We start from the raw sequence: 27,262 nt of genomic DNA on the forward strand, positions 1-27,262 counted from the left end.
AAGCAATTTTGTGTATTTATTTGGTGCAGAAATGGTCCAAGGTCTCAACATTTTGGGATAACTTTAGTAACATCGTGGTTAACATTATGTTTAACAGGGTTCATGTGACATAATGCTGTGGGAGAAAGTTGGCAAAGTAAATCTGCCATTTAAAAAAGATAAAAAAAGAAAAAAACGTCAAACAAGGACACACAACCAAACTGCTAACCTGACACTGAGATATGGAGGAATTGGGTAAAAAGGGAATAAAACACAAATATAAAGATAGCTCATGATGCAATCTGTCCTGATATGAACTACAGGTGAAAAACATGTTGCTGTAATGTTTGGGAGCTGAGTTCACAAATACTTCTTTCTTTACTTTTAGATTTTGGAAGCATCAAAAGAGCTTTGTCCATAGATGTGAGATTCAAACTAGGGCCAGGCCAACCTCAGATTTGTCATCAATATCAAGAAATTCTATCTAATAAGGAGAAGGGTTTGAGGGCATTTCTAAATTATGTAAGTACTTCACAAACAACTGTGGGCACAAATAGAAAATTCTTGGCCCTATGATGACAGTTCTGAAACAATAAATATCTATTATCCCTGGCATGTCCCACCATCCCAGTCTATTTATAGTCCTCCTTAATCATTCAAACAGTTAAAAAGAATAGAAGGATAGAAAAGATGGGTCTCCATGCTGCTTCTTGACCTTTTTCATGTTGTTGACCAGCACTTACATACCTCTCCATATTAGCCCCCCCCAAACTGGTTTCCTCACATTCCCCCCATTAGGTATATCTTGTGATTTCTCTGCTTCCTCATGTCCTCAGTTCCCCTCCCTGGACCTTCTCCCCTCTCCTCAAAGCTTGTCTATCTCCTCCCACTTGCTCCTTGGCTGTAAACTGCCTGGTGACTCAAATGCACAAGCCTTCGGGCAGCTGGGAGAAAATTCCACAAGTCTGTCTTTCTTGGAGGAGTTTTAGTAACTCATCTCCTCTTTCTCTGCCTCTATCTGCTGGCAAATCTGCCATTTACGGGCTTTACGTTCCACCCTTCTGCCTCTGACCCACAGAAGCTTGTCTCTATCCGCTCCTCTCATCTCAGCCCTGCTCAACTTACTCCTCCCTCCTCTGTTCATTTTACAAAAAGAGTGATGACAGCTGAGGCTCATCCTCCAGGCTGCCCTCTGGTCACTGTCTCCTCCTCTGACCCCTCTAACATGAGCTTAATGTCTCCCTCAACCAGTCCTAAATGAAGTCCTAAAAACAATTCCCATGAGCAGACTTAACTTCTGCCCTCCTGAACCCACTCCCTTCTCTCTCTCTCTCCCAGACCGTCGCTGCTGATCTGCTCTACTTCCTGACTGATATCATCAACCCCTCCCTGACATCTGGCTGTGAACCATCTGTCTTCGAGTCAGTTAGAGCCACTGTTCTCCACACAAAACCGTCCCTTGACCCGTCTGACATCCATTATATAATGTTGTTAAGCCTTTCTTTGGCACTCCCTGCTATCACTGTGTGTAGTTTTATCTATCTAGAAACTGGACTTGTTAGGTACAAGTCCAGTTGCAGCCAGGCCAGTGAAAGACTAAGAAATTCAGTATTACCAATATTGAATAATCTTAATTTAAGCTTTTTGTTTGTTTGTTCATTTCTCAACGTGATGGTCCAAATTAGTGGCTTTTTTAAAGGAAGCTGTGCTAAAAACACAGTGGTACACATTACATGTCTTGGAAGTGTAGTCAATATTATATTAGTAGTTTTATGAGCAATAACCATATTCAGAAGCACTGCTGGCAATTGCTTAGAACAAGTTCAAGAATCAACTATTATTTCTCAAATTATAACCAGACTAAGAGTCTACAACCATGTAACAATAGTATGCTAACATGCCCCTAACATACTAAGCTGGAATAACATTTACCAGTTTAGTGTGTTAGCATGCTAATAGGTAGTAATTAGCACTAAACACAAAGCACACCTATGGCTGATGGGACTGTCCTTAGTTTTGAAATAATAAACCAAAGTATTGGATTGGTTAAAATTTTGGGCTGTTGGTAGTGCTAGATGAAAAGTCTCGGGATCGCCAAAGTTATTAAAATTCATCCTGCGGGGGACATCAATGTGAACTTAGTGGTGAGGAAATGTCAGGGGATCAATCATCAAAGTCAGTAGAATCATCATCATCATTTGGGAACCATGAATGTCCATACAAAATTTCAGATATTTCAGTTCAGGACCAAAGTGGTGGACCAACTGACTAGCTGACCAACAGACTGGCATTGCCAACCCTAAAGCTAAAAATATCTAACAATCCACAGGAAAGCATCCTATGGTAGTAATCCGATGAGGATAAACACCTAAAATGAATTTACCCTGCGAGGCAGCTGGATTCATAAGATCACGACATCACGCAAGAATCCATCTTGTGTCAGGCTTCAAGCTATGTGCTTGTGTCCAAACCACCAGTGATTTGGACCAATCAGCGTCCAAAGAGGATTCTCATGTGATCTCTTGATCTCGCGAATCCAACTGCCTCCAAGGTAAGACGATGATAGACGGTAATAGACAGATGATTCATCCAATCACCTGCCAAGTATTTTTTGAAAGTGCCTGTCCTTTTCCAAACAGTTTCCAAGGACGACTTCTGAGATGGTTTTGTGTAACAAACCATCTGGTGTGTCAGGTCAAAAATGAATGGCAATATTGGTTTAAAATCTAGGTCTACTGTTGCCTCCTGGTTTATACGTGCATGAATGTTACAATCACAGTGATGTGTGTTGTGCAGAAATCATTTCTTTTTATCCACTGCCAATTCAAGACCCTCTCTGCAGGCTCTGTTGTCATTTTGTTAGCTCTCCTCTTGTGCCAGCCATATATGCCAGAAGACTGCCAGCCCTGCAGACAGTGAACACTCTATAGCCTTCCTCTATTGGCAAATACAATGAACATAACATCTCCATCAGCTTCTCAGAAAATGCCATTTGTTCTGATGTGGGCCTCCTCTGTATACAGCAGTAGAATGTATGGCCTAGCAAGATAACTGCAGTGGATTTCAAGAATTTGTTATGCTGCTCTGATGAGCAAAACCAAACCAAGCCCTCCTTGCTGAAGCCTGGATGTACTGAAAACAATGGCCTATCTTACCAGGCCTTTGGTGATGCCTAAAGCCTTGATCAAGTCCATCTCACGGTGCTTTTGGGTATCAGATAAAAACGTGCCAACATTCCTCTACTGAAGCAAAGGGTATGACTGCGACTGATTTTTAACTCAGCAGTAGAGGTTGGGTGGGATGGCAGGCCAATATAGACTGAATCATACAAATAAGAGGGTTAGGGCTCGGTCACACCAGCATTTATAGATATCTGACCAAAATCTATTCATTTCAATTGAATCCCTATGATCAGTGGATTCACTTGCAGAGGGTTGCTTACTCATAGAGTTAAACTTTTTTTCAACTTTGAAAACATAAATATGTGCCATCCAGCATCACTTATTTTATGAGGACACGCAAATTTCCTGGAGCCAATTTCTGGTGTGAGCAGGCACTTAGACTTCAGAGCTCACTTGAGGTGTGAACAGCTGAGTAATGTTAGAAAAAGAAACCAATGGAAAACTAGTGGTACACCATCATGTAACAGTTTCCATATTTTATGGTACTGAGCATTAGGCATGATCAAACCAGGCTCTTTAGGGGCCAGGACTCTAACTTTATACTAGGGCTGCAACTACCAATTACTTTCATTATCAATTAATCTACTGTGTATTTTCTTGATTAATCAGTTACTCATTTGGTCTATAAAATGTCCATAAATATTGAAAAACAGCCGTTAAAATTTCCCACAGCCCAAGTTGACATGTTCAGATCTCTTGTTTTTTCCAACCAACAATCTACAACCCAAAGATATTCGGTTTACTATCATGTATGACAAAGAAAAGCATAAAATTCTCACATTCGAGAAGAGGGAGGCAGCAAATATTTGGCCTTTTTGCTTTAAAAAAGGACTGAAATGATTATTTGATTATTAAAAAAGTGGCCGACTAAATTTCTGTCAATCAACCAATCTATTAACTGACTAATCGTTGCAGCTCTACTTTACACTAATTAACATTGTAAATTTACAGACATTTTTGCCCTGTCATACCTTAAACTGTTTTCTCTACAATAAACAAGACCACTTGCAAGCAAACACAAGCAAATACATAAACTAACACCCTCAGGCCTGAGTCCAACCTCAGTGCCATCTGCAGTGTTGGGCTGGACTACACATAATGGATAGACTGTCCAAACAGACAAAGAGGCTCAAAGTGTATTTGCAGTCACACCAACACACCCAATATGGGCAATAGGAACACTGATTACCGGAATGCTGGAGCACTACTGTATTGCTTTAACATACTGGAAATGAACTAAACAGCAGATTAGATAATACTGTGTCACTGTTATGCACAAGTTACTGTGGTAGTAGATAATGGGTTCAGAAATATCACCTCATGTGTCCTGGAAGTACCTTATTTTCTGTGGTTAGTTTTGGTCAAGTTATCTGCTTATCAGTTCAGGACAGCATGACATGTGGTTGTTAAGCTTGCTCAGGAGGTGAAGCTGAGGCCTACTGATTTCTTGTAGTGGTGGCAAATAAAAAGCACCTAACTTCCACTGGGTCTCTCCAGCCTCATGATGCCTGCACTTTAAGTCCAGTCTGCTCTTTGTTAAGCAAAGGCTGTAAAAAGCCTTGTCTTGGCACAGTGATTTTATGAACAGCTTGCTCTCTAGTGAAATCCAATACTTCTACAGCTCTAAGAACTGTGGAGGAACAACATGTTGTCTGTTCACATTTCCTAAATGCTAGCTATGTAATTGCCATAATTTGTGGCTGGTCAGTGGCAATTACTGTACCTACAAACACTTTTTAGGTGTGTGGATGTTGGCCAAATGGCCTGCAGTCATTATCAGGGTGAGTACAAATATACTGACTTTAGTGACTCCACCTGTCATTTGCTGTGCTATATAAATTTCACAAACACACACTGTATTTCCCTTATTGACAGCATTTGAGGCTCCAAGCATCACTTGTCACATCACTTTCACATGAGCATGACCCTGATTTGCTGTGGTCCTCTAGTAAATCATTTTCATGACTGACTGACATATTGACTTGCATGTGCTTAAAATCAAATCACTGGCCTGCCCTTGTTAAGCTTATACAGCACAGGGAGGGGTTAAAGCTGTGAGGCAAAAGTTGCTCTACATTAATCACAGATTTCCTAGTCAAAGTCATAACACCCTTTTAGTTGTTGCCCTTCTAGAAACTGTGTGGGCCATCCAGATGAAGAACTTACCTCCTTCTTCTTGATCTAAATTTACTACAATACTACTTTTTGTTTGGTTAATTTAGCTGTATTGCAAATTGGGAAACAACTGAATCAATGCATCACTCTAAAGGATAAGGCTGGTGTCATTCTATATTTTTCCATCAATGTGTTTGTCCATCTCTGAATACTTTCTGACTTCTCTACCCAAGCCCACTGGTTCATACCAAAGATGGCACAAATACATAGTTTCAGTCATAAAGTTATTAAAAAGAGGCTTATTAGGTCCTTTACACAGGTGAGCACTTTAGTATTTATCAAATGTTACTCTAACAGGAGTAAATAGTGAAATTGTTGTGGACTATTTTAAGCAGTGGATTAATACACATTCATTTTTAATCATTTTTGAACAGATGACATAATGACCATGGGCCTCATAAGCCAATTTTCTATCCAATAGCACAAATTTTAACAGAGTTTCCATAAAATCGTCAAAAGAAAATGTGTGTTTCCATCCACTACTGTTGTACAAATATTAGGAGTTGAACAGTTGGTAGCACGTCCCCAGATTCACCAGTCGGGTGCCATTAAACCATTGCAGAAGAAGAGAGAGGACTTATACACAATTTAATTGTACCTCTGATGAAGGACAGAGAGAGTTTCACTATTTTTATTGTTTCTCCACTGCAGTGTTTCCAAAATTTCATTGACCGGTTTAAGAGGGATGAGGTATACTACCCCCCTTTGCAGAACTGGCAGCAATGTTATTTGAACTGTAGGAGCCCTTTTTGGTCGACTACAAATATTTAACATTAGCAATCAAAATTCTTCATACTCTCTCCTGAACAGGGTGACCAGAATAAAAATCCTATGTCCAGGTGAATAAAATAAGTTTTGAATTGTGAATAATTTCTTTTTGATAAATAACTAAACCATATAAATCCTAATTTTCATCCACATCAGGAACACAGCTGCAACTATTTCCCAATTTGTCTTCTATTTATCGCTATTTCCATGGTGACCATCCATTTCGTGACCCCACTTAAATACATGATTCATTTCCAAGCTCTGTAAGTCCTTTCGTTGTCATATGTTCCATTACTTCACAAAGATCACAAAGATGCGATTCAGAGGAGCAGTCCACCTATAATTAATAGCCTTACGGGCTTCTAAATTCTGGGCAATCTGCCCTCCTGCCATACTTTATTACACCAGTCTAAAAATGCCTCTAATGCTTTATCACTAACATGATCTAACCTGACCTTTTTCATCATCGAAGTCCTGATTTATCCTCTTGTAATAATAATAAAAAATGCATTTATTACAGACTCCCACTTGAAACAAATAAACTTTGTTTACTCGTTGCTTCCCATCCATTTCTTTCTTCTCCTGACATATTCACATGGATTATATAGTAGAGCTGGAAAAAACAGATTTTCCCATGCTTCCAAGTTATTTTTTCACAACATAACTTCAAATTTCAAAATCAGATCTGTGGTTCCCATATGCTCCAAAACACAGCTTTTAATATAGTAATTATATATTTTGTTAATTAAACAAAGCTTGTTTTTCTTGATCAAAAATCCAATTTAAATCTCCATTGGAAATCTGCTTTCTTGAAGCTAATCACCAGGTAAGTCTTTAAAAATAGATACTTAATTACACAACAGATTTGTCTGTAAAGGCCTTTTCTGGCCTTAAGTGCAATCTGTATTTTTTTCCATAATTCATAAATTTTTTCTATTTTGCTCCAAAGCCCTGAGTATCAAACATCAGAGAGCAGGGAATAATCAAACATTCTTAGTTACATTCTTTTATTGGTATCTTACTACCAAAGGTGAATGTCAATAAATACAACATTTATTAAAAGAGTAATGCAACAATTCATCATTGCACTCAGCATCGTCAGTCTTACAATGGACTTTTTGAGACAAATAGTCTCAAAATTGATGCACCAGAACCAGAGATATCATATTTTTTTTAATCCACACATTTCTTATTCTTGACAAAACCTGGCGCCTACATTACCCACAATACAACTCAACCATGGACAGTTCAGTTGTAGAGTCTGGTGTGTTAAGCTAGTAGAGGCTAATGTAGCCTTGAGCCGCTAGCCTCAAGCAGAGATGCAGAGTAGGCTGCTGAAGTCTGGTAACCTCACTTCTTTTTAACTCTACACCCCTATATTTTTTGCTGATAAATTTACCAGACTTGCCACAGCTCCCTCTGGGGCAAAAAAAGGCTTTATATAACTTTTTCACATATGTAGTAGCACTCCCCATGACCTGTAAACAGCCTTTGATGTGTGAAATCAGAGTAGTTCCCCTTTAACTACAGTTTTGAAGTCGCTTATTGGTGCATTTCCATTTTGAGCAACTTCATACTTCTTCAGTATGGGCTACACTCATCCCTCCATCCATTCTCTAAACTGCTTATCCTGTTGAGGGTCACAGGGAGCCTGAGGCTTTCTAAGCACACATTAGGGAGAAGGCATGGTACTCAACCTATTCACCACTTTCTCTACTGTTAAGCACCTTAATTAGCTCCACCTTCAGCATTATCACCTGTCCTTTTCCCACCACAGCCCAATTCTGATCCACAACTATCCCACCCACATCTCCAACACTCCCTACAGCCCTCACTCAAGTCACAGATCAGTTTACACACAAAAAACCAAAATTCTGTCAGTTTCTATTATATTCACCTTTTGTGTATGACACTGAATATCTCTTTCTTGAAATGCTATTTTCAAAGGTCATTTAGTCACCTGTAAAGGAGAGACTGCAGATCAATAACTTGACTATCATTTAATTCATTTTTCAAGGAAAAATGCTAAATATTCATGTGGATTTGCTGCTTTTTTGTCTTATGTGATAATAAACTGAACATGATTTTTGATTTTTGGACTATTTGCCAAACAAAAGAAGCAATATCAAGATGTCATCTTGGAATTATATTGAAAATGGTGAAATATTTTACTATTTTCTGACATTTTAGACCAAACAATTAACCAAACAATTTCTCTCTTGTCTGAATTTATGGATTACAGGGTTTTTTAGGCTGGATTACCAACAAAGTGGACTAATATACTGGGGTCTCAGGCCCCCAGGGACCACAAAAGCTCCACGAAGGTTTACAGTGTGCCAGATGGTTCATGGTAATATAACTGATTATTACAAATAGGCCTTTTTTACAGCAGACATTTTGATATATCATAGCAGAAATAGCACAGGTGTAACTAATAAAATAATGACAGCTGCATTCCTTATTGTTCGTGCTCGCTCAACATCCCATCTTTTGGGAGGCCATCGTTAAGCCAGTGTTAACAGAATTAGTTCCACCTGTGCACTTCCTGCAATGACAAATCAAAAAGTTAAAAAAAAAGGCAAACACAATGAGAATTACCACCTAATCTTATTATTTTGGTTTGTGTTATTTTGTTCTTACAAGGTGCACTGATTAGAGGTATTGATTGGAGAAAAATTACAATTAAGCTGCCATGTAAAGTCTGCTGTTTGCACTGATGGGTGCAAAGAGTACAGTCTAGACCTGTTCTATGTGAAAAGTGCCCTGTTGTTATTTGGCGCAACTATATAAAACTGACTTGACTTGAATTGATATAGGTACTTGATGGTGACAGGAAACATCCTGTAGACAATCCACAGAGAATGAGAGGAATAAGGGGGATCAGGTTTGCTACAGGGGCCCCCAACATGTTAATGTAGTCATGCAGCCTTTGCATTGGCCATTTGTCTTTCAATGTAAAAATGATCAAGTATTTTAATGACGTAACACCATGTTTTAATGCACAGAACAACAAACTGAACCAAGTTTAAATAACTTTCCATTCAAAAGTAGGTTTTCTGATAAACAGATTGTTCAGGGGAAATATTATATTCTTATTAAATTTTTGATTTATTTTTGATTGATATCACTATTTTCACCTCCATGTTCAGGAAATGGAGCAGCTTCCATTGAACTTTGATGTCTTACGATGTGAAAAAAACATGTATGTATCTTGCAAAAGTGCAGCATATTGACAGAGGAAACTTTGTTATTATGAAACTAGATTTTGTGATTAAGTGTGCAAACACATTGCAGCCCATATGTGATCATTTAGATACACCCTGGTTGTTACAGAAAGACCTGTTAAGAAAGACCAGAAAGATCTTATATGAATGCATAGATAATTGAAATTATAACTAAAATCATAAAACCACATTAAATTTAGGGTGCTTGGTTAATCAAACTATTCAACATTTATGTATAATCCACATCATAACGCGTAGCACATGTTGCTACAGTGGAGGTTATATAGTATTTCACTAATGGTAAGAAATTCACCATTCATTCAATGGCAGGTGAAAAGCAAGTTTGGGTACATACTGTATGTTTTAGGTTCAATAGAAGCACTGCCTTGGTTTAAAAGGTTGTGTCAGACACCTTGAAAATAATTCTCAAATTAGGTGATATTTCCCAAAGAAAAAAGAGGTGGGGTAGAGCTTTAAAAGGAGGAGGCATAGAAAAAGTTCCTGTTTAGAGAACATGAGTGAATTTCGTTTAAGATACTGTAGTTAACAGACTGAATCAGGGTGACTTTGGCAAAACCATTACACAAGTTATCTCTTATACTCTGACTGGTATGACAAAGCAGTAAATGGTCTCCTGACTATGATGAAGTTTACTTTTTCCTTTGTTGACACTGTTGATTTTAGCTGCATGGAATAAAAAGATGTGGGAACATAGTTTTACCCTGTTTTGTAGGGTATGTTACACTGCTCTTTTTTGGAGTTTAGAAAGTTACTGAGATACAATATATGGCAAACTCATTGGTTAGTTGTTGTTTTTTCTTGTAAAGTTAAATGTGTTGTTTGAGAATACTTTCAATAAAGCATGAGCTAAACTTCAACTTTCTGTTGTTAGTCCATGCATGTTAATTATGGCAGTCCTGGCTTCACTCCTGGCTCCACGCTTCAGTCTTTCAGTCACTCATTCGTGGGCTTTTCTTGGAGGTAACTAGTGTTGTTATGGAAACAAAGATTTTCTCTTACTGTTAGCATTAGACACTTCTAACACCAGGAAGATGTGTTGCATGTTTCTTGACCACCTGACAGTTGACTCTGTTTGATATTTCTGCATAAAGACGTTGGGCAGTGTTTTCCACTTGTTTCCACTTATGGGGAATTAATTTCCTTCATAGCAACAAAACAGAGGACAGGGGAAAAAAATCCCTGTAAATTTAACTGAACCTTTCTGGACCCTCTTGGGACTAATTAGCAGGCAGACTACAGCCAGACAGAAACTTGCAGGCTAAAGCTACAAACTCTTAAAGTGCAATCTCACCCCATCTGTTGTTGTGGTACATGTTGAGGTACATGTTCTCAAATATAACACAGTCCACATTTCTTAAAGGCAGTTCCCAGAAAGAAAAAGATTGGAGAATTTGACACACAGGGAAGCAGAGTGCATAAAGATATTCAGAATATCTCTCTTACTTTCTCTGATGCTGAGTTGCCGCACAACAGTACATCCTCTGAAAGGTAACCCCTGACCTGCCATTTAAACATAGATATGGCAATACTTGATTGAATGAATCAAGATTGAGATATACTGTATGTAATGATAGACTTCAAACTAAGTGTATCTTGTAATGTCATCTTATTTTTGTGTTACCAGAGCTCTTAAAGTGTCTTCACGCCTTCACACCTTAAAATCAGTGACGCACCATACTGGCAGTGCTGTACTACTGTGCCACCTTGTGGATACCATATTCCTTAAAAGTTTCTTGTATGGTGCTAAAAAACTAAAACAGAAAAAGTGATATTTTTTCATAGTTCTTCATCTGTGCAGAGCAGACAACACCAGGAAAGGTAACATTAAGATTTAGCTAAGTATACTATTTGTAATGCAATCCAATGTTTGTCTGCCTCTTGATAATCTCTCCCAGCTCTTTGTCACTCTGACACTACACTGCTCATGAAGGTGGACTACAATATTTGTCTAATACAATACAATACTTCACTAACAACTCTGATCACGATATTTTGGACTTCCAAGTTCATCACAACCTTACAGAAATTATCTCACAAGACCCATCTTCTTTGTTACACACTCTAAGGCAGTGAACCCCAAACAGTAACAACAGGGGAAAAGAGCCAAGTTGAATTATATTGAGATCATATTGTCAAGTAACTCTTTTATATGTTGCTATTATTTTAGCCTAATACTATTATGTCTATTATAACTAATGTTGTAGTTTCAACTTTGTCTCGTTTGTTTTGTTTATGTTATGTTGTATGTACTGTATATGTTACATGTTCTACACATCAGCCCATTGTTCTTTGTCTGTTCTTGCATATTTTATCTCTTTTTCTATCTTTGTTGTATCTGTCAAGTCACTATTTAGAATAGAGAGGAATGGAATACAACTTTATTGTCCCCCAGAGTGGAAAATTGGCTTTGGCTCACAGGGCAAGAAAAGAATATGCAACATACACAACCAGTAGAACATTACATAAAATACTGTGGAGCAAGACCTGCAGTTCAGCTTTTTGAGTTTAATATGTTGATTTAGTGTTTTGTCTTTGCGCCAATTAAAAAAAAGAAAAGAAAAGATAACATTGTCAAGAGCATCAGCTGCATGTCTCTACTGCATGTTTCTCATTAGTATCTGTTGTGCAAATGAAACTTTCAAGTTAAACTTTGCCTCAACTGCCAGAGTTTTTAAGACACAAGGCAATATATTGGCAATAAACTCAAGAGTAAGATGGGTTTCTTTAAATTTTATGTTTGACTGATTCACTTTTTTCACTCAAAACTCAGTGAAATTTGTACTTTACTTTATTTTTTCTTAATAAATCTTACCTGGATTTTGACAGCCAGGCCAGCATCAGAGCATTTTTGTTCGCAGATCAAATCAGATTCACAGGACTTTTTCTCAGCAGACATTTTGGCTTGTTGTTTCAGGAAAAGCACAGGTGGAACTAACACCTAACAAAATGACATTAATGATATCTCTGCTTCAGCAATTACTGCAGTGAAATGCAGCTAATAACAATGTTGGCAGTCACACCTGTGTTTGATATGTCAGAATGACTGCTGTGAAAAAGTCTATTCCACTTTAGTTTCTCACCCTTCAGTGGAAATCGGCGCTTTAATGAGTTGATTCCTCCCTTTTCTGTTACCGCCACAGCTGACGGAGAGTAGTTGTTAGTTGATGAAGGACCGAGTCCCAGCACATACCAATGGGGGCTGAAGAAGAGCATTAGACACACAATGACATCTGCTAAGTCCCAGCTCCCACAGTTCTGCTCACGTGAACCCCAGTGTGATCAGAGGAAGGGGGGCATCGTATTATGGTTTTGACGTACAGGGGGGCTTTACCTCTAATGACTGCTGCATGGCCCATGTGCAATTTCCAGCTGATCACCCTGAAGCGCTCCCTTCACCCGTGTCAACTACCCTGTATGACATCAACAGCTCCCTGGGTGAAAACCCTTCAGTCTTTGTCATGACTTGCGGTTACAATGCCCCTCTGTTACTGGACATGGAGCCGTGCCCAGACATTGTGTTGTGATTACAACTCTTGAACTACTGTACATGAGTTATGCTGACCTACAAGTGAACTCTACTCTCTACTATTAGTTGGTCACACAGTAGATAAATCCAATAATTTAGTCAATCTATTGATACATATTTGCTACTTTGAAAGTGAGCCTTCTCAAATCAGGATGTGATTTAAAAGACTTATGTCTAGTTTTTGTTAAGCCAGGCTCTTCTTATTCTTTTGATTCATCCAGATACTGTATGCATATGAGCCACTAAGGAATTAAATATTTTATTTAATACCTAGTTACCTAGTTTAAGTATTATTGTGTAAATAACCATATGATTAATAAAAGCAGTTGTCACTCATGCACATGTGCAACGAAAAAAATCAGTTCAACAACCCAAACATGATTATTTATTGTCTTAACTGGATACACAGTCAAAAAACAAAGTAATGCAACAAACCAATAACATTATGACATAGTTTTACAAAAATATGTTTAAAAATAAGGTTGAAAGTATGTTTATGCATTTAGCAACTAAATGCACTAAATGTACTTGTTGCCCTCTATAGATGCCCTTTCCAAAGAGAGAAAGTCATTGGGTATATTATGTTTTGTTATCATTTATTAGTTGTATACCAATGATTGATTGAAATTTGTTATTGTAATATGTTGTAACAAGTGCATGCACTAGGTGCTCACCACCAGAACAGTGACAGCTTATCACCAGAGGGGTCACCAACATCAAGATTAATGTAAATTTGAAACCTGTTCATTTGCTGTAAAATAACCAAAGTACAAGTTTTTTTCCCCTTGTTTTAGCTGTTTTACAATGTGTTTTTACTGCACTTTCTGATAAGGTAAGATGTGATACTAACCCATTCTGGTCATATTCTATGCTAAACAGGGGTCCATTATTGTACATGCTAATACAATTTAACCACATTCTCATTTGAACAATTTCAGCACTCAGCAAATACAGCTCCATTGATTCTTTGATAGGTGTGCGACCAAATCAAATATGGAATGTCTTGTTTAAATTACCAATGTGTGTGTGTGTGTGTGTGTGTGTGTGTGTGTGTGTGTGTGTGTGTGTGTGTGTGTGTGTGTGTGTGCGTGCGTGTGTGTTCAAAATTTGAGAGCTGAATGCACATGACTGCATTCACAAGTTACATATTGGGAAATAAAACAGACAAATAAGCAAACTTAGACATTGTGAAAAGAATGATCTCAGTTTGTTGGCTTTTACTCTGAATAGGCTGCTGTTATAATAAAACCAAAGCACAATGTGTAGCACTCACTACTGGTGCTGAAGTCATGAGATAAATACTGTCTATAGGTCTGCCTTGAAGGCCAGGCCTGCAGGCATGTTTAGCTGATTCAGTCCATGGGCCCCTCTGCCAGAACTTCCTGAATCATACAGATATGTAGACACAGGGAGAAGCTCATAAGACACAATTGTTTCTGTGTTGACCACAGGAGCCTCAATCGCTGCTCTGTTTGCCAAAGACAACTGCAATATATTCACACATTTTTATGTAGACTACTACTGTATAGGCACTGAAGTCCTGTAAGAGATCGATGCCTTGCACTAATCAGTCAGTGTTTGTTTGTGGTCTTGCTACCCTGGGATGTGATCGACTCTGTGTTTGTGTTTTAAACACCAACCAGCTCTTGCCAGGATTATTATACTCAGATTCCAGTTTTGGTGAACACAGAAGTAAACTGGGACACGCAAAATCAAAAAACATCAGAAAAAATCTGGACCTGTCAGGAGCTATTAGAAGGCCAGAGTCTCCTCTTGGGTTTAAAATCAGGGCTGAAATCAACGAGTGTGACTGAGCCTTAATCAACGCAGAGCACTGGCCTCATTCCAGTGATTGATTCTCATTCAAGTGAATATTGATTGTCCCCATTTAGAGATTTTAAGCAGCCATTTGTAACAGTACCAGTCTGATAACTCTCCCATCCCATCACTCCTTTATATTGCTCCCTCTCCTCACCATCCAGGCATTTAGGTAGAATGCTGTGGTGGTAGTTGCTCTGTCACTGTAATGGTTTGACATGTTTGATGTGAACACAAATAACAATGTTTACACAAGTATTATACCTTCTCACCTTTTTCCTTACTTCTTCTTGAGGCTGATTTCTGAATAAATGTGAAACCATAAGTGCGTTTAATTTCCTCCCCTGGGGAATAAACAAATTATGTTGCATCTACATTTTTTCTTTCTGATTTGGGGATAATGCTTGAGATGGCATTTTTGTGCAATCCAGTTATTGGTTGGTTTTATATTTCTACCATACAGTATAACTATCATGTATCCAATTAATTTCCTTAATGCAAGTTCATTAACAAAAGCAAACACATTTTCATTCCTCTCTCTCTAGTTTCTCCTTTCCTCCTTCCTCACAGCTTCTGGCCGTGACAGAGCACTATAACCTTGGACACCGGTGTCAGCATTATAATGATAAATAAAGCTGCAAGCAGCCAACTCACTGAGTCGAAGCGGTCTGGTAACACTGGGACATAGGTGGTGAGGAATGACGCAAATGTTGAAAGTAAATTGGATTCTGGGCTTACAACAGTGGGCTCAGTAAGGCTTAAGTGAGTTTATAAGATACACTTAATGGAATTCAATACAACAGCCTTCAATAAACAAATCACTGTTAATTTAATGCAAATTAGATAGCAGTATTTTTTGGTTGATGTTTACTCAAGGCTATTAACACATTGGTTAATTACTAAATTGCATTCTTAATTACAGCAGGTTATGATTAGGATGTCTAAATAAAGTAATGAGGGCTCTGGCTCAGTGTGATGCTACTCCTTGTATCTAGTTTAATTGTTTTTTGTATCCATCACCTGTCCCACTGAGGTTTTGTGGATGCGCTCACGACTACTTTGTTTCATGATTTGGATATTTCACATTTCTAAGATGTATTGTTTAGCTTGTGTGTACAGATATGGCTCAATTAAAATCTCAATGGGTGTTTTTGGGTGTTTAATCTCCAACCTGTAACTGTGCAGTGTGTTACAGGTGTGGTCCTGCTCAGTGGACGTTTGCCCCGTCTATCATTACATTAACTACCACACAACCTATAAACCCTCCATATGACCAAATGAAACAAAGAGTAAAATACTAATTATCACTCTCATATCATGAAAAGTGTTCATTTTCTTTATTGAACCAGTGAAAATGTAATATTTCAGTAACCAATGTGTTCTTCTGGGTTGCTGTTTATAACAAGACTTTTAATAAACAATTTTATGTTAATTTCCCAATGCCAACACCTGTTAAATGAATGTCCGTGCAGACAGTACACACATCATGTTTCACTGGTATTTTCTTGCAGAGCAAATATATTATTAAAGGCCTTTGAACACCCACACAGGTGTTTTTAATTCCTCTTGCTAATTAGACCTTTAGTCAAGGTTGGGTGCAGCGATGCTAGGAATGTCACATGAAAGTCATAAAAATGGTAACATTATAAATTGTCCCACCCAAACAGCTGCAGCAAAACTATCAGGAGAGTGAGAGAGAGCTGTCAGTCACGTACAGTCCGTTGACACCCACACAGTCTTGAGAAGAGGCCTAATCAGGCTAAAGTGAAGATACCTGTGTGAATGGGCTTTTTGACTCACTTTTTGAGTGAGATTTGTACCCTTAAATATCTTTACCTTATTTACAAGCTTTAAGTCGCCTTATTTCAGATTAGTTTCACTGTCCTATAGAGACACCTAGTGGCTGCTGCTTCCTTTATACCTGTACGGTATTTATTGTTTTATTTTTTTTCTCCAGGAATCATACATGCCTTTCTTTGGAGGTGGTTTAACATGAATCATCATTATGGCAAGTGATTCTGTTGCACCCTTCCCAAAATACTGGCCTTTGATTAATAATTAATACACAGATAAACACTTGAGTGTTATGAGGATAAAGAGTTAAGTTGTTGTTGTGAGTGGGGTGATGTCGGGGATTTTTTGTTTGACATAGACTTCCAGTGAATGAGAAAATATTTCCTTGTTGGCAGAACTTAATATTTTAAAATTAGTAATCTATTTATATTTATGATTCAGTATTTCCTTGATTACTCTGCTATGGTGTTAATATCATTTCGTCTGATGCTCCAAATATCAGTGGGATTTGTTATCAACAACCGTGCATATTGCCATTTTACTCATTGACAGAGGTGTCAAAGTCAGTGCGAGAGGGCAGTGAGAGGGCAATTGGGGACTATGTAACAGAGGTTTCATGGTAACACGATCTTCTACAAGGAGGCAGCTGTTCAGTTGTGAAATATCTTAATTTCTTAATTGCTGTTTGACGAAACTTTTCTAATTTACTGAAATTGTTTATAACTTGATTGTAAGTGTTGGAATTGAATTGTAGTGAACTGATTTGCACTGCTGATGGAGTTTATCTGTAGGTCCTTTGTTTTACGAGAATTCCTCTGTTTCTTTGCTCAACATATTTCCTTGTTGGTTGATCATTAACAACATTATTTGCTGAAAGGTTAAACATTTTAGCACATTCATTTTCAAATCCATATTCATGAATCAACTATTTACAGTACATTTTCAATCAAACACAATATCTACACACACAATACACTCACAATATTTGTTAGATGAACACACCCCTTTGTTTTTCTCTATCTATCTATCTATCTCTCTCTCTCTCTCTCTCTCTCTCTCTATCTCTATCTGTCTCTCTCTCTCTCTCTGTCTCTCTCTCTGTCTCTCTCTCTCTCTCTCTGTCTCTCTCTCACTCTCTCTCTCTCTCTCTCACTCTCTCTCTCTCTCTGTCTCTCTCTCTCTGTCTCTCTCTCTCTCTCTCTGTCTCTCTCTCACTCTCTCTCTCTCTCTCTCTCACTCTCTCTTTATCTCTCTCTCTCTCTCTCTCTCTCTATCTCTATCTGTCTCTCTCTCTCTCTGTCTCTCTCTCTCTCTCTCACTCTCTCTCTCTGCTCCCCATCTTTCCCACTCTCACATAAACCCACCTCCACCTGCCTGCAGGACCAAAGGTACATTAAGTGTCTTTGACAGGTGCGTCAGTCAAAGAGGAGCGATTTCACCAACACTCCTGTTCTCTGGTCACCCTCTCAGCAAAATGTCTCATGATTATTTTGGATTCTCCTTTATAAGGAGCAATGCGAGAAACGGCACAACCACCGTGGCCCTTAACAATGCAGCAGATATATCCGTCATTGTGGTTTATTTTGTGGTTGTCTTGGCTGTCGGAGTATGGGTGAGTTGTTCAACCTTTTCGTTGACCATTATCTAAATCCTTGTTATATTATGTTATGTTATATGGTTGTGAGAGTTGTAGTTTAGTTTTCGGTCTTAGAAATTAAACCGAATTCTGTTTGTATTGAGCCACAAAAGGAAAATGTAATGATTTATATTTTGGAGAATTCAAAATAATAATTATATTTGCTAAGATAAGAGGCTTCTCAGTTGTTTGTAGCATCTTTACAGCAGCACTTTGAAGTAAATGAGACACATTTTACATTTCAGGTTGCAAATATTTATTTAAATAAGATTTGCTGTATGTGTGCAGTCAGTGATAATGATGAATTGTATGCAGAGATTTTGTGATGTTCTTCCACTCTTTTGTTCACTGTTAGTATGCAATCATTAACAAATATGCAGTGACTGTTGGAATAGTGTGTGAGAGTCTGCAAATGCATTCAAGGATAATCTAAAATGTCCCCCTCTGTTACAGGCTATGGTCCGCACCAACCGATCCACAGTTGGTGGCTTCTTCCTTGCGGGGAGGAGTATGGTGTGGTGGCCAGTGAGTATCTAGCATCTAGCTGCTCAGAATAACAGACAAACACTTACTTTCATGCTTATTGAGATTGAGTTCTTTCTTAATCTTCTTAACTACAGTAACCTTGAAGCAATAAAGTAGCATTATGGCTCATGATAACAAGTTTTTATTGTTTTGTGATAACTGGTAAAAGGTGTGATGCAGTGTTTCATGAGCCTTTTGTGTTAACATCAGCATTTTATAGAGTAATAACATATTAATAATTGTGTGCTTATTCATTATACTGACAACATGGCATATCATAAATGCATAGTCAGCTGGAATCTTCTTTGTTATAATGATTATGATATTTGTTATTCTTTCTTGTAATGAAATTCACCCCCCAAAAAAAGTTGTGAGACTTAGAAATTATATATGTATGTTTTTACAAATATAACCATACACTCCACAGATCGGAGCGTCACTGTTTGCCAGCAACATTGGCAGTGGACATTTTGTAGGAATAGCTGGGACTGCTGCAGCTGCAGGAATAGCCATTGGTGGATTTGAATGGAATGTGAGTAATCAAAGTAGTCTGATGTGCCAATTATATCATTATCATTTCTTACATAAATGTGTTTCTAACCTGTGACACAGATATTATCAGTTTTCTCTGTTAGGTAAGCTGATAAATCTGTAGATTACCCACAACAAACACAGAAGTCAACTTCATCTTTAGGTACTTCTTAGCAAATAGCAGCACTGATTATTCATGTTTGTGCTCTTTTGTTTCAGGCTCTCATAGTGGTCGTCATTCTGGGATGGCTCTTTGTGCCCATCTACATTAAAGCTGGGGTAAACAGCTCTGTTATTTTCATACTGTTATAATGTCGGATCTCTATCTTAAACATGGGCAAAATTCCAAAACTTACTAACGTATGTAAAAATTCTTCCTGAAAGTCAAAACCCAGGCCTCGGCCTTCCTCCTTGTGATGATGTCACATTGTTCAGGCACGCCCATAAATGGCCATCCTTGTCCATCTTTAGCCTTTGTTGCTTTGGATTTCGGCTCAAACATGTAAAGTTGTTTTTGAGATGTTTCCATTTTGAGTAAAGACGTGGAAAAAGAAGTGAAATCTAAACTACTACTATAGTTTGTTTACATAGTGTCCTGATCAGAGAGGCAGCTCCTAACCAATCAAAACAGAATGGGCTCATTAGGAGGGGGGCTTAAAGAGACAGGAGCTAAAACAGCCTATTTGAGACAGGAAAAAAAACTGTAAATCATGCAAATATATTGCAGCAGAGCCCCAGAATATAAATATAGACCTGGAAATGTGCATGATATGTCCCCTTTAAGAGCTCCCCCACCGAGCAATGAACTCCCAATCAACTGGGAGGTAACAAAAGTAAGTAAAACAAACACATAACAAAGTAAAACTCTCATGTGGATGTGTTTAGGTGGTCACAATGCCTGAGTATCTGAAGAAGAGGTTTGGAGGACAGCGTATTCGCATCTATCTCTCTGTGCTGTCCCTCTTCCTGTATGTGTTCACCAAGATCTCAGTAAGTCGCATCTTAACTCTCATGCCATATTTCTATTTCAACATTTTACCAGTGTCGCATGCAATTGATTGAAATGACACATTTTCTCCTCTCTGCTCCACTCAGGCAGATATGTTCTCTGGCGCCATTTTTATCAATCAGGCTCTTGGGTTGAACATCTACCTAGCTGTTGTCCTGCTACTAATGATTACTGCGCTGTACACCGTCACAGGTCTGTCCACTTTGGATACACTCACTTCCTTTTCCACTGAAATCACGGAACATTGTACCTGTTTACCAAAGTAAGAGGTCTTATCAACTTTATGAATGTCACCATGAGTCACCTGAGTCTTCTCAGGGCTATAAGTAGAGACGAGACATACACACTCCCTCTCCCTGGTTACTTTATCTGTGGTGTATTATTGTGGTTAATTACCCATGGACTGTGATAAGCAGCAATTGGCCTTCTGTTGCTGTTTTGTAACAATGCATCCACACCTGTACTTTAGTGTTATAGGATGAGCAGTGGAAAAGCACTTACATAACACCACTTAACACTGAATACCTAATTTGGTGTAATAAATTGGATCATACACACAGTTATTTTGATTGTATTCTCTCCATTAAGTTCAGTTATGTGCATTACAGGCAATGATTTTGAATGCAGAATATATAAATTGATGGCATCACATGTTGTATTTCAGGTGGACTGGCTGCAGTGATCTACACAGACACCTTACAGACTGTCATCATGATTGTTGGATCATTCATCCTTATGGGCTTTGGTAATGTGTTTTTTTCTTTTTTTTATTCTTTTGCTGTTTTGCTTTTATATCGGTTATTACAAGAGGACAAATCACTGTAAATTAGTCTAACTTACACACTTGTCCACAGCTTTCCATGAGGTGGGAGGTTATGAAAACTTCATGGACCGCTACATGACCGCCGTCCCTGCCATCACGGGTAACATCAGTGAAAGCTGCTACGAGCCTCGGGCAGACTCTTTCCATATTTTTAGGGATCCGATCACAGGAGACCTGCCATGGCCTGGCCTGGTGTTTGGACTCACCATTCAGGCCACCTGGTACTGGTGCACTGATCAGGTCAGTCAAGCAAATGGGCAGCACTGTTAGGCATTTGTGTGACCACTTTTACTGGTGCTATCAACTATCAGTAGTCATAAAGACAGACTCATTCAGTTAATCCCTACATATTTGTACACACATTTATGCACCTTTATCTTGATTTGTTTTTGCCAGACAGCACAGACATGCTTTTATTTAGACCTTGGTGTGACTAGACAGATAAGAGTATATGTCTAGTGATATCTTGTTTTATTTACTGTCAACAAAACCCATGAAAGTCCAAGACCAACAGTGAATTGATCCTACTACCAAGTATTGCCTGTGTAACCAAAGCAAGATGTAGCTTATTCCACTGTGCCATAGACCTCCATTGTTGACCAAAGACTATTAAAAACACATCAGTGATTCACACCGGTGCCACACCGTACACTGATAGCCTGCAACCTTCCAAATAAATGGGTGGGGAGTTGCCTTTCATGCTCTGGAAACATGCACCGCTTCCTTGGACCAAAGCAAACACCAGCTTACTGGGAACATTGAGTCGTGCACACTTTGGTTATATTAGCTACTTTAGCTAAATTGTGCTAACCGGGCAGGTATTGTAATCAAGTAACATTAAACTTACCAAAATATTGCAACAATAGTCCGACACAGTGTAAGTCCTGGAGCCGGCTTGAGCATTGGTCTCAGCCTCAAGCTGTGATAGTTGATACTTGGTAGGAACAATTGGACCTAGGGCTGCGCAACAGAAAGACTGGGGAAGTTGTAAAGTACTAAGAGACGGACGAACGTACTTACGAATGTACTTTTTTTTCCCTCAACTGTGGCATGTTGTCTTTCTGTAGGTGATTGTCCAGCGCTGCCTCTCAGCCAAGAATTTATCTCATGTTAAGGCTGGCTGCATCTTGTGTGGCTACCTGAAGCTGTTGCCTATGTTCCTCATGGTGTTCCCCGGGATGATCAGCAGGATCCTCTACGCTGGTGAGTGTGTTCTAGTTGCTGAAGCTCATCATGTGACTTGTGTTTGCTGATGCAACTCATCTTACCACAGAGATAATGGTGGATTTAAATCATTCTTAACATCCTGCTGATCTTATTCCAGATGTGGTGGCATGTGTGGACCCTGATGAATGTGTAAAATACTGCGGGGCCAGTGTGGGCTGCACCAACATCGCTTATCCCAAACTGGTGGTGGATCTTATGCCCGATGGTGGGTGGCTGAAGACCTTTGTCTTATGAGCTGATCTGCCTTTTTCGCCCCTCTTTAAATCTGTTATTCTATCTATTTCAGGTCTACGAGGTCTCATGCTGTCTGTGATGCTGGCCTCTCTGATGAGCTCCCTCACCTCCATCTTCAACAGTGCCAGCACTCTCTTCACCATGGACATCTACACTAAGATTCGCCGCACCGCCAGTGAAAAGGAACTCATGATCGCTGGCAGGTAAAACACGTCTGGGGCCAGATGCATAAACGATGTGTACGTACAAAAACAATGCATATGCCATTTCCCGCACATAAACTGGGATTTATAAACAGAATGTGCGCACTTCACGTATTCTTCAGACCAGGCATACACATGTTTTTCTAAAGCGATCTGAGGGTGATGTGATGAGGTAGAGATGAAATATAAGAAGAGTAACAGAATGTTTTAGTAAAACATTGTTTGTTTTGGTTGATAACCAGCAGCACTGATGGTGTGATTTTTTTTTTACACAGAGATTTGTAAAATGCCAGTCACATTTATAAATGCAACATTGATTTATTACTTTATGTGATTAATTTTATCATTCTTTATCATTAACATAGGAGTCAACATTTTATTTATTTTATCTTTAGATGTGTCATACCTCAGTTTAGATAAGAGTGCTACAACCAAATCATTTATTACATTTCTGAGGTGTCACTACTGACGATGGTTTATAGTCCATGTGATAAATTAATGATATGGATGTTATGAGGAGCCGCACTGCCATGCGTAATAGCGGCACGTAATGACAGCTGTTATGCTGTTGGAGAACCTCACCAGTGCAACACAATCAGTGAAATGGCATGCAAATTCGGCATAAAAAAATGAGTATGCATATTTCTGGCTTTGTGCGTACACAAAGTTTTGGTCATGAATCTACACAGAGTGTTGAGTGGTGTTTTGTTTGATATGATTTCCGATGATTGTTAAAATTCCTTTGTGCCTGCTACTATCTCCACATGTGTGTTTGTTTGTGTATAGGGTGTTCATTTTGGTTCTGATTGGTGTGAGTATTGCATGGATCCCTGTGGTACAGTCAGCCCAGAGTGGTCAGCTCTTTGACTACATCCAGTCCATCACCAGCTACCTCACACCACCCGTTGCAGCTGTCTTCATGCTTGCCATCTTCTGCAAACGTGTTAATGAGTCTGTAAGTTCCCACGTCATCTTTTACTCTTGTGTAATGCTGGACATTGCAAATGATAATGCCTGTTACATTTAAAAACATGGAAGTTTTGAGTGAGGTCAGATGCAGTTCATTATAAGGATCTTAAGTAATTACAGGCCAAAGGTCTTTCTTTGGTAACCTTTACTTTTACTGCGTCCTCTGAGTTCTTGTGTAATAGTGTGTCTTCTGACGGTAAAGAAGTTAGAGACAGTTAAAAAGCAACATGGACATATGTTATACGATCTGGAAAAGTGCTGTTAAGGTCAAAGGGCCTTTTTTTTAAAAAAAAAAAAAAAAAGTGTGGTGTGAACATGTACCCTATGTTAATCTGCTTCTCACTCTTATGGTTGTCACATTAACTGAGGAAAAACCCAGAAGTCATGCACGCCATCAGCTGATCAGTTTCAGTTATCAGCAGATTCATACAGTGACAGCTCACATTCAAACAAGTCTGTAAGAAAGTTCTTAAGATTTGAAAAACTCACTCTTACTAATGCTGCTGTCATTATTGCCTCAACTGACCTCTCCCTCCAATGCTCCTGCTGCATCCTGAAACTCTGGTTTATTGTTGTTAATCATCCACTATTTCAGTTTCAGTTTGTCTAATACTTTAATGTATGATAAAATGCCAGTAAAACTAATGGCATTCTCAGTAGCCTCCGGTGTTCTTTGTGTACAGTGCTAATTTGCAAATGTTAGCATGCTGACAAGCTAACTAAGATAGTGAATATGGTGAACATTAAACCTGCTAAACACCAGCATGTTAGCATTTTCATTATGAGCATGTTTTCAGTATGCTAGTGTTAGCATTCAGCTCAAAGCACAGCTGTGCCTATTGCCTCAGAGTACTGCTAGCATGGCTGTAGACTCTTTCACAGTTTTTCAAGTCTGCCCTAAAACAACAGTCAGGTGGCCAAATGAACATTGACACATTTTTCTTGCTATAATCATTCCTCCTATTCATACGGACCATTGAGAGACTCAGATGGCTGAAGCCTCATAATATCTTCATGTAAACGTTTGAGTAAATTTTTGCTCAATATGAGGACTGTGGATTTTGGCCCCCATCACTTACATTGTAAGCATATTTGAAATGGGATCTTCTAATGGTCAGTGTGAACCTTCAAGTCTATGTGTTTATGTCTAAACTGACAGTGTTTCCTACTTCTCTCTTTCCTCAGGGTGCGTTTTATGGCCTCATGATTGGCCTGCTTATAGGCCTGTCCAGGATGATTGCTGAGTTTGCTTATGGGACAGGTAGCTGTGTTAACCCCAGTAACTGTCCCACCATCATATGTGGAGTTCACTATCTCTACTTTTCCATCATCCTGTTTGTCATCTCCTGTATCATCATCCTGGGAGTCTCTCTCGTCACCAAACCAATCGACGACAAGCATGTATGTGGCCTCTGTGAGATAAGGCTGGATAAATCATTCATTTCCCCAAATATGACCACTCAGTGGAAGACAATGCCATAACCATCTTTATAAATAATTTGTTTCCGCCCATGTGTCGTGTTGTTTGTGTAGTTGTATAGGCTGTGCTGGAGCCTGAGGAACCGTACGGAGGAGAGGGTGGACCTTGAAAAAGAAGACTGGGTTGATAATAATGATTCCGACTCTATGGGCATGGAGGGTAAGCACATACACAGTGGAAATATAGATGCATTCACACATGTACTGTACACATGCACAAGCAGACCTTCCTCATTCCCTTTGTCTCTTCCATCACAGAACCAGAGGAGGAGCCAGGCTTGTGCAAGAAGGCCTTGATGTGCTTCTGTGGCCTGGAGGACAAAAAGGCCCCGAAGCTGAGTGCAGAGGAGCAGGCAGAGCTGCAGAAGAAGCTCACAGACACCACAGAGAGGCCTCTATGGAGGAACATTGTCAACGCCAATGCCATCATTCTCCTGGGCGTGGCTGTCTTCTGTCATGGTTTTTATGCTTAAAGAATACTGACTGACTCCAATTGCTCTAGGATAATTTATATTTAAGTGACAGCATTTTAGACGAATGTAATTTATGACCAAAGAACTGTAGCCCACAACCCTCTATAATAAGATAATGCACATGTATATCCTCCTACTCTGTGTCATTAAGTAACGCTTTATTTTACATGTCCCTTTTATTCTAATATCCTGTAAATTAAGTAATTTGCAGGTATTTAACAGAGATTTTTACAGAGAGGGTGTTTTTTCTGGAATATTTGGAAAGAAAAAACAGATGAAAGTGTTGAGTTGGTTTAGTTGGTAAGTTCATTTTATTTGGGTTCATACATAATTATTCATTTGCTTAAAAACCTTAATAAATTAGACTGTTTAACTGACAGAAAATACTGAGTTTTCAGTGTGTAGTTTTGTGTGTCAAACTACATACTAGCAAATTGGGTTGTTTCTTAAAAAAACTCTAAAATGAGCACATTTCCTGTATACTACCAAATACACAACTCTTTCAAAAAATATCCTAAGAATTAACAGTTACACAGCAGCTACTAATATGCTAGTATAGTGTTTGACACACAAAACTACACACTGAAAACTATATATTTTCTGTCAGTTAAAGAAAGAGTCTAATTTATTAAGATTTTTTTTTTGCAAATTAACAACTACACATTAACCCAAATGCAATGAGTGGTTACTCACTTTTTTCTGTGTTTTCTTATAATTTGTAACAAATTGCATAACCCTCTCAGTAAAATGTCCTAAAAGTTAACAGTTAAATACCTGCAAGTTACTCAGAAAATTTCAGGGAAATTTGTATAAAATTTAGCAACCTGTAAAAACTATTATTGTATATATGTTGTGTGTGGCTACTGAACTCCTCCAGGTCATGCTGTAAAATTATATTTTTATAAAGTCTATCTAAAACTATTATTATATTTCATTACTTTACACAAGACTCTTACAAGAGTGTTTGTGGGATGTCATTTTCTATCATTTTCATTTCTGTTCTTTTTCCCTGAAGTAACACAGTAAGCTGTATTGTAATATATTAACACAGTACACATTCATTGCACATAAATATTCACACATCTGTACACATTGTTCTGAACTCTTCACATTTGTAGGTCTTCCAGTGTTAAGCATGAGTTTCTTCCTTGTCTGTATTGTTGCTTTTATGAGTGTAAGTGTAATGAGAAAGGACAAGGTTGGCTATGTGTTTTAGAGCCTAAAAACACGAGAAAAGAGAGATCAAGGGATAAACAAATACCAGTAAATTAACTGTAACACATAATAGATGTGTGAGAAGATAGAAGATAATTACGGTATGTGCTACCTCATTCAACCTAAACCTCATTTTTCACATTGTGTGTGCTAAAAGTCCATGACTGCTATCATATCTTAAATCTGTGCAGCTTACTGTATGTTGTTTTAGGTGTTAATGAATAAAAGCATCTCAGGAAAGAAGGGCTGTGAATTGCATAAAGCACCATCTGACTCTCTTTACTTCCCTCTAGTGGGTCACTGTTGTTCTTTGCTAAAAATATTGGATACTATTTTGATGTTTATTTAATCACACATTAAATTTCTGGTAAAATCAGCTCTTACTGTATATTGTGCTATCTTTTATTGACTTCGTAAATAAACGCTGAATAACAAACAAACATGATCACTT

At 38.5% G+C, this 27,262-nt stretch overlaps 1 protein-coding gene across 1 annotated transcript; it reads left to right on the forward strand.

Annotated features, from left to right (window-relative positions):
* The first annotated feature begins 17,856 nt into the window (after nucleotides 1–17,856).
* Nucleotides 17,857–27,262, forward strand: slc5a1 (solute carrier family 5 member 1). Its single transcript, XM_067574707.1, has 15 exons — nucleotides 17,857–18,099; nucleotides 18,577–18,648; nucleotides 19,076–19,180; nucleotides 19,399–19,458; nucleotides 20,065–20,169; nucleotides 20,275–20,380; nucleotides 20,853–20,933; nucleotides 21,043–21,251; nucleotides 22,079–22,214; nucleotides 22,336–22,443; nucleotides 22,525–22,675; nucleotides 23,462–23,630; nucleotides 24,830–25,045; nucleotides 25,178–25,283; nucleotides 25,382–27,262. The coding sequence occupies exons 1-15, from the start codon at nucleotides 17,962–17,964 to the stop codon at nucleotides 25,594–25,596; spliced, it is 1,977 nt and encodes a 658-aa protein (XP_067430808.1). The 5' UTR covers nucleotides 17,857–17,961; the 3' UTR covers nucleotides 25,597–27,262.

The sequence above is a fragment of the Thunnus thynnus genome, chromosome 19 (assembly GCF_963924715.1).
Source record: "Thunnus thynnus chromosome 19, fThuThy2.1, whole genome shotgun sequence".
Lineage (NCBI taxonomy): Eukaryota > Metazoa > Chordata > Actinopteri > Scombriformes > Scombridae > Thunnus > Thunnus thynnus.

Bases quoted from the DNA above. Each gene is read 5' to 3' on its own strand.
- slc5a1 (XM_067574707.1), top strand. From the start codon at position 17,962: ATGTCTCATGATTATTTTGGATTCTCCTTTATAAGGAGCAATGCGAGA. The intron at 18,649-19,075 runs GTGAGTATCTAG...TACACTCCACAG, and splicing joins GGAGTATGGTGTGGTGGCCA to ATCGGAGCGTCACTGTTTGC. The intron at 22,676-23,461 runs GTAAAACACGTC...GTTTGTGTATAG, and splicing joins GAACTCATGATCGCTGGCAG to GGTGTTCATTTTGGTTCTGA.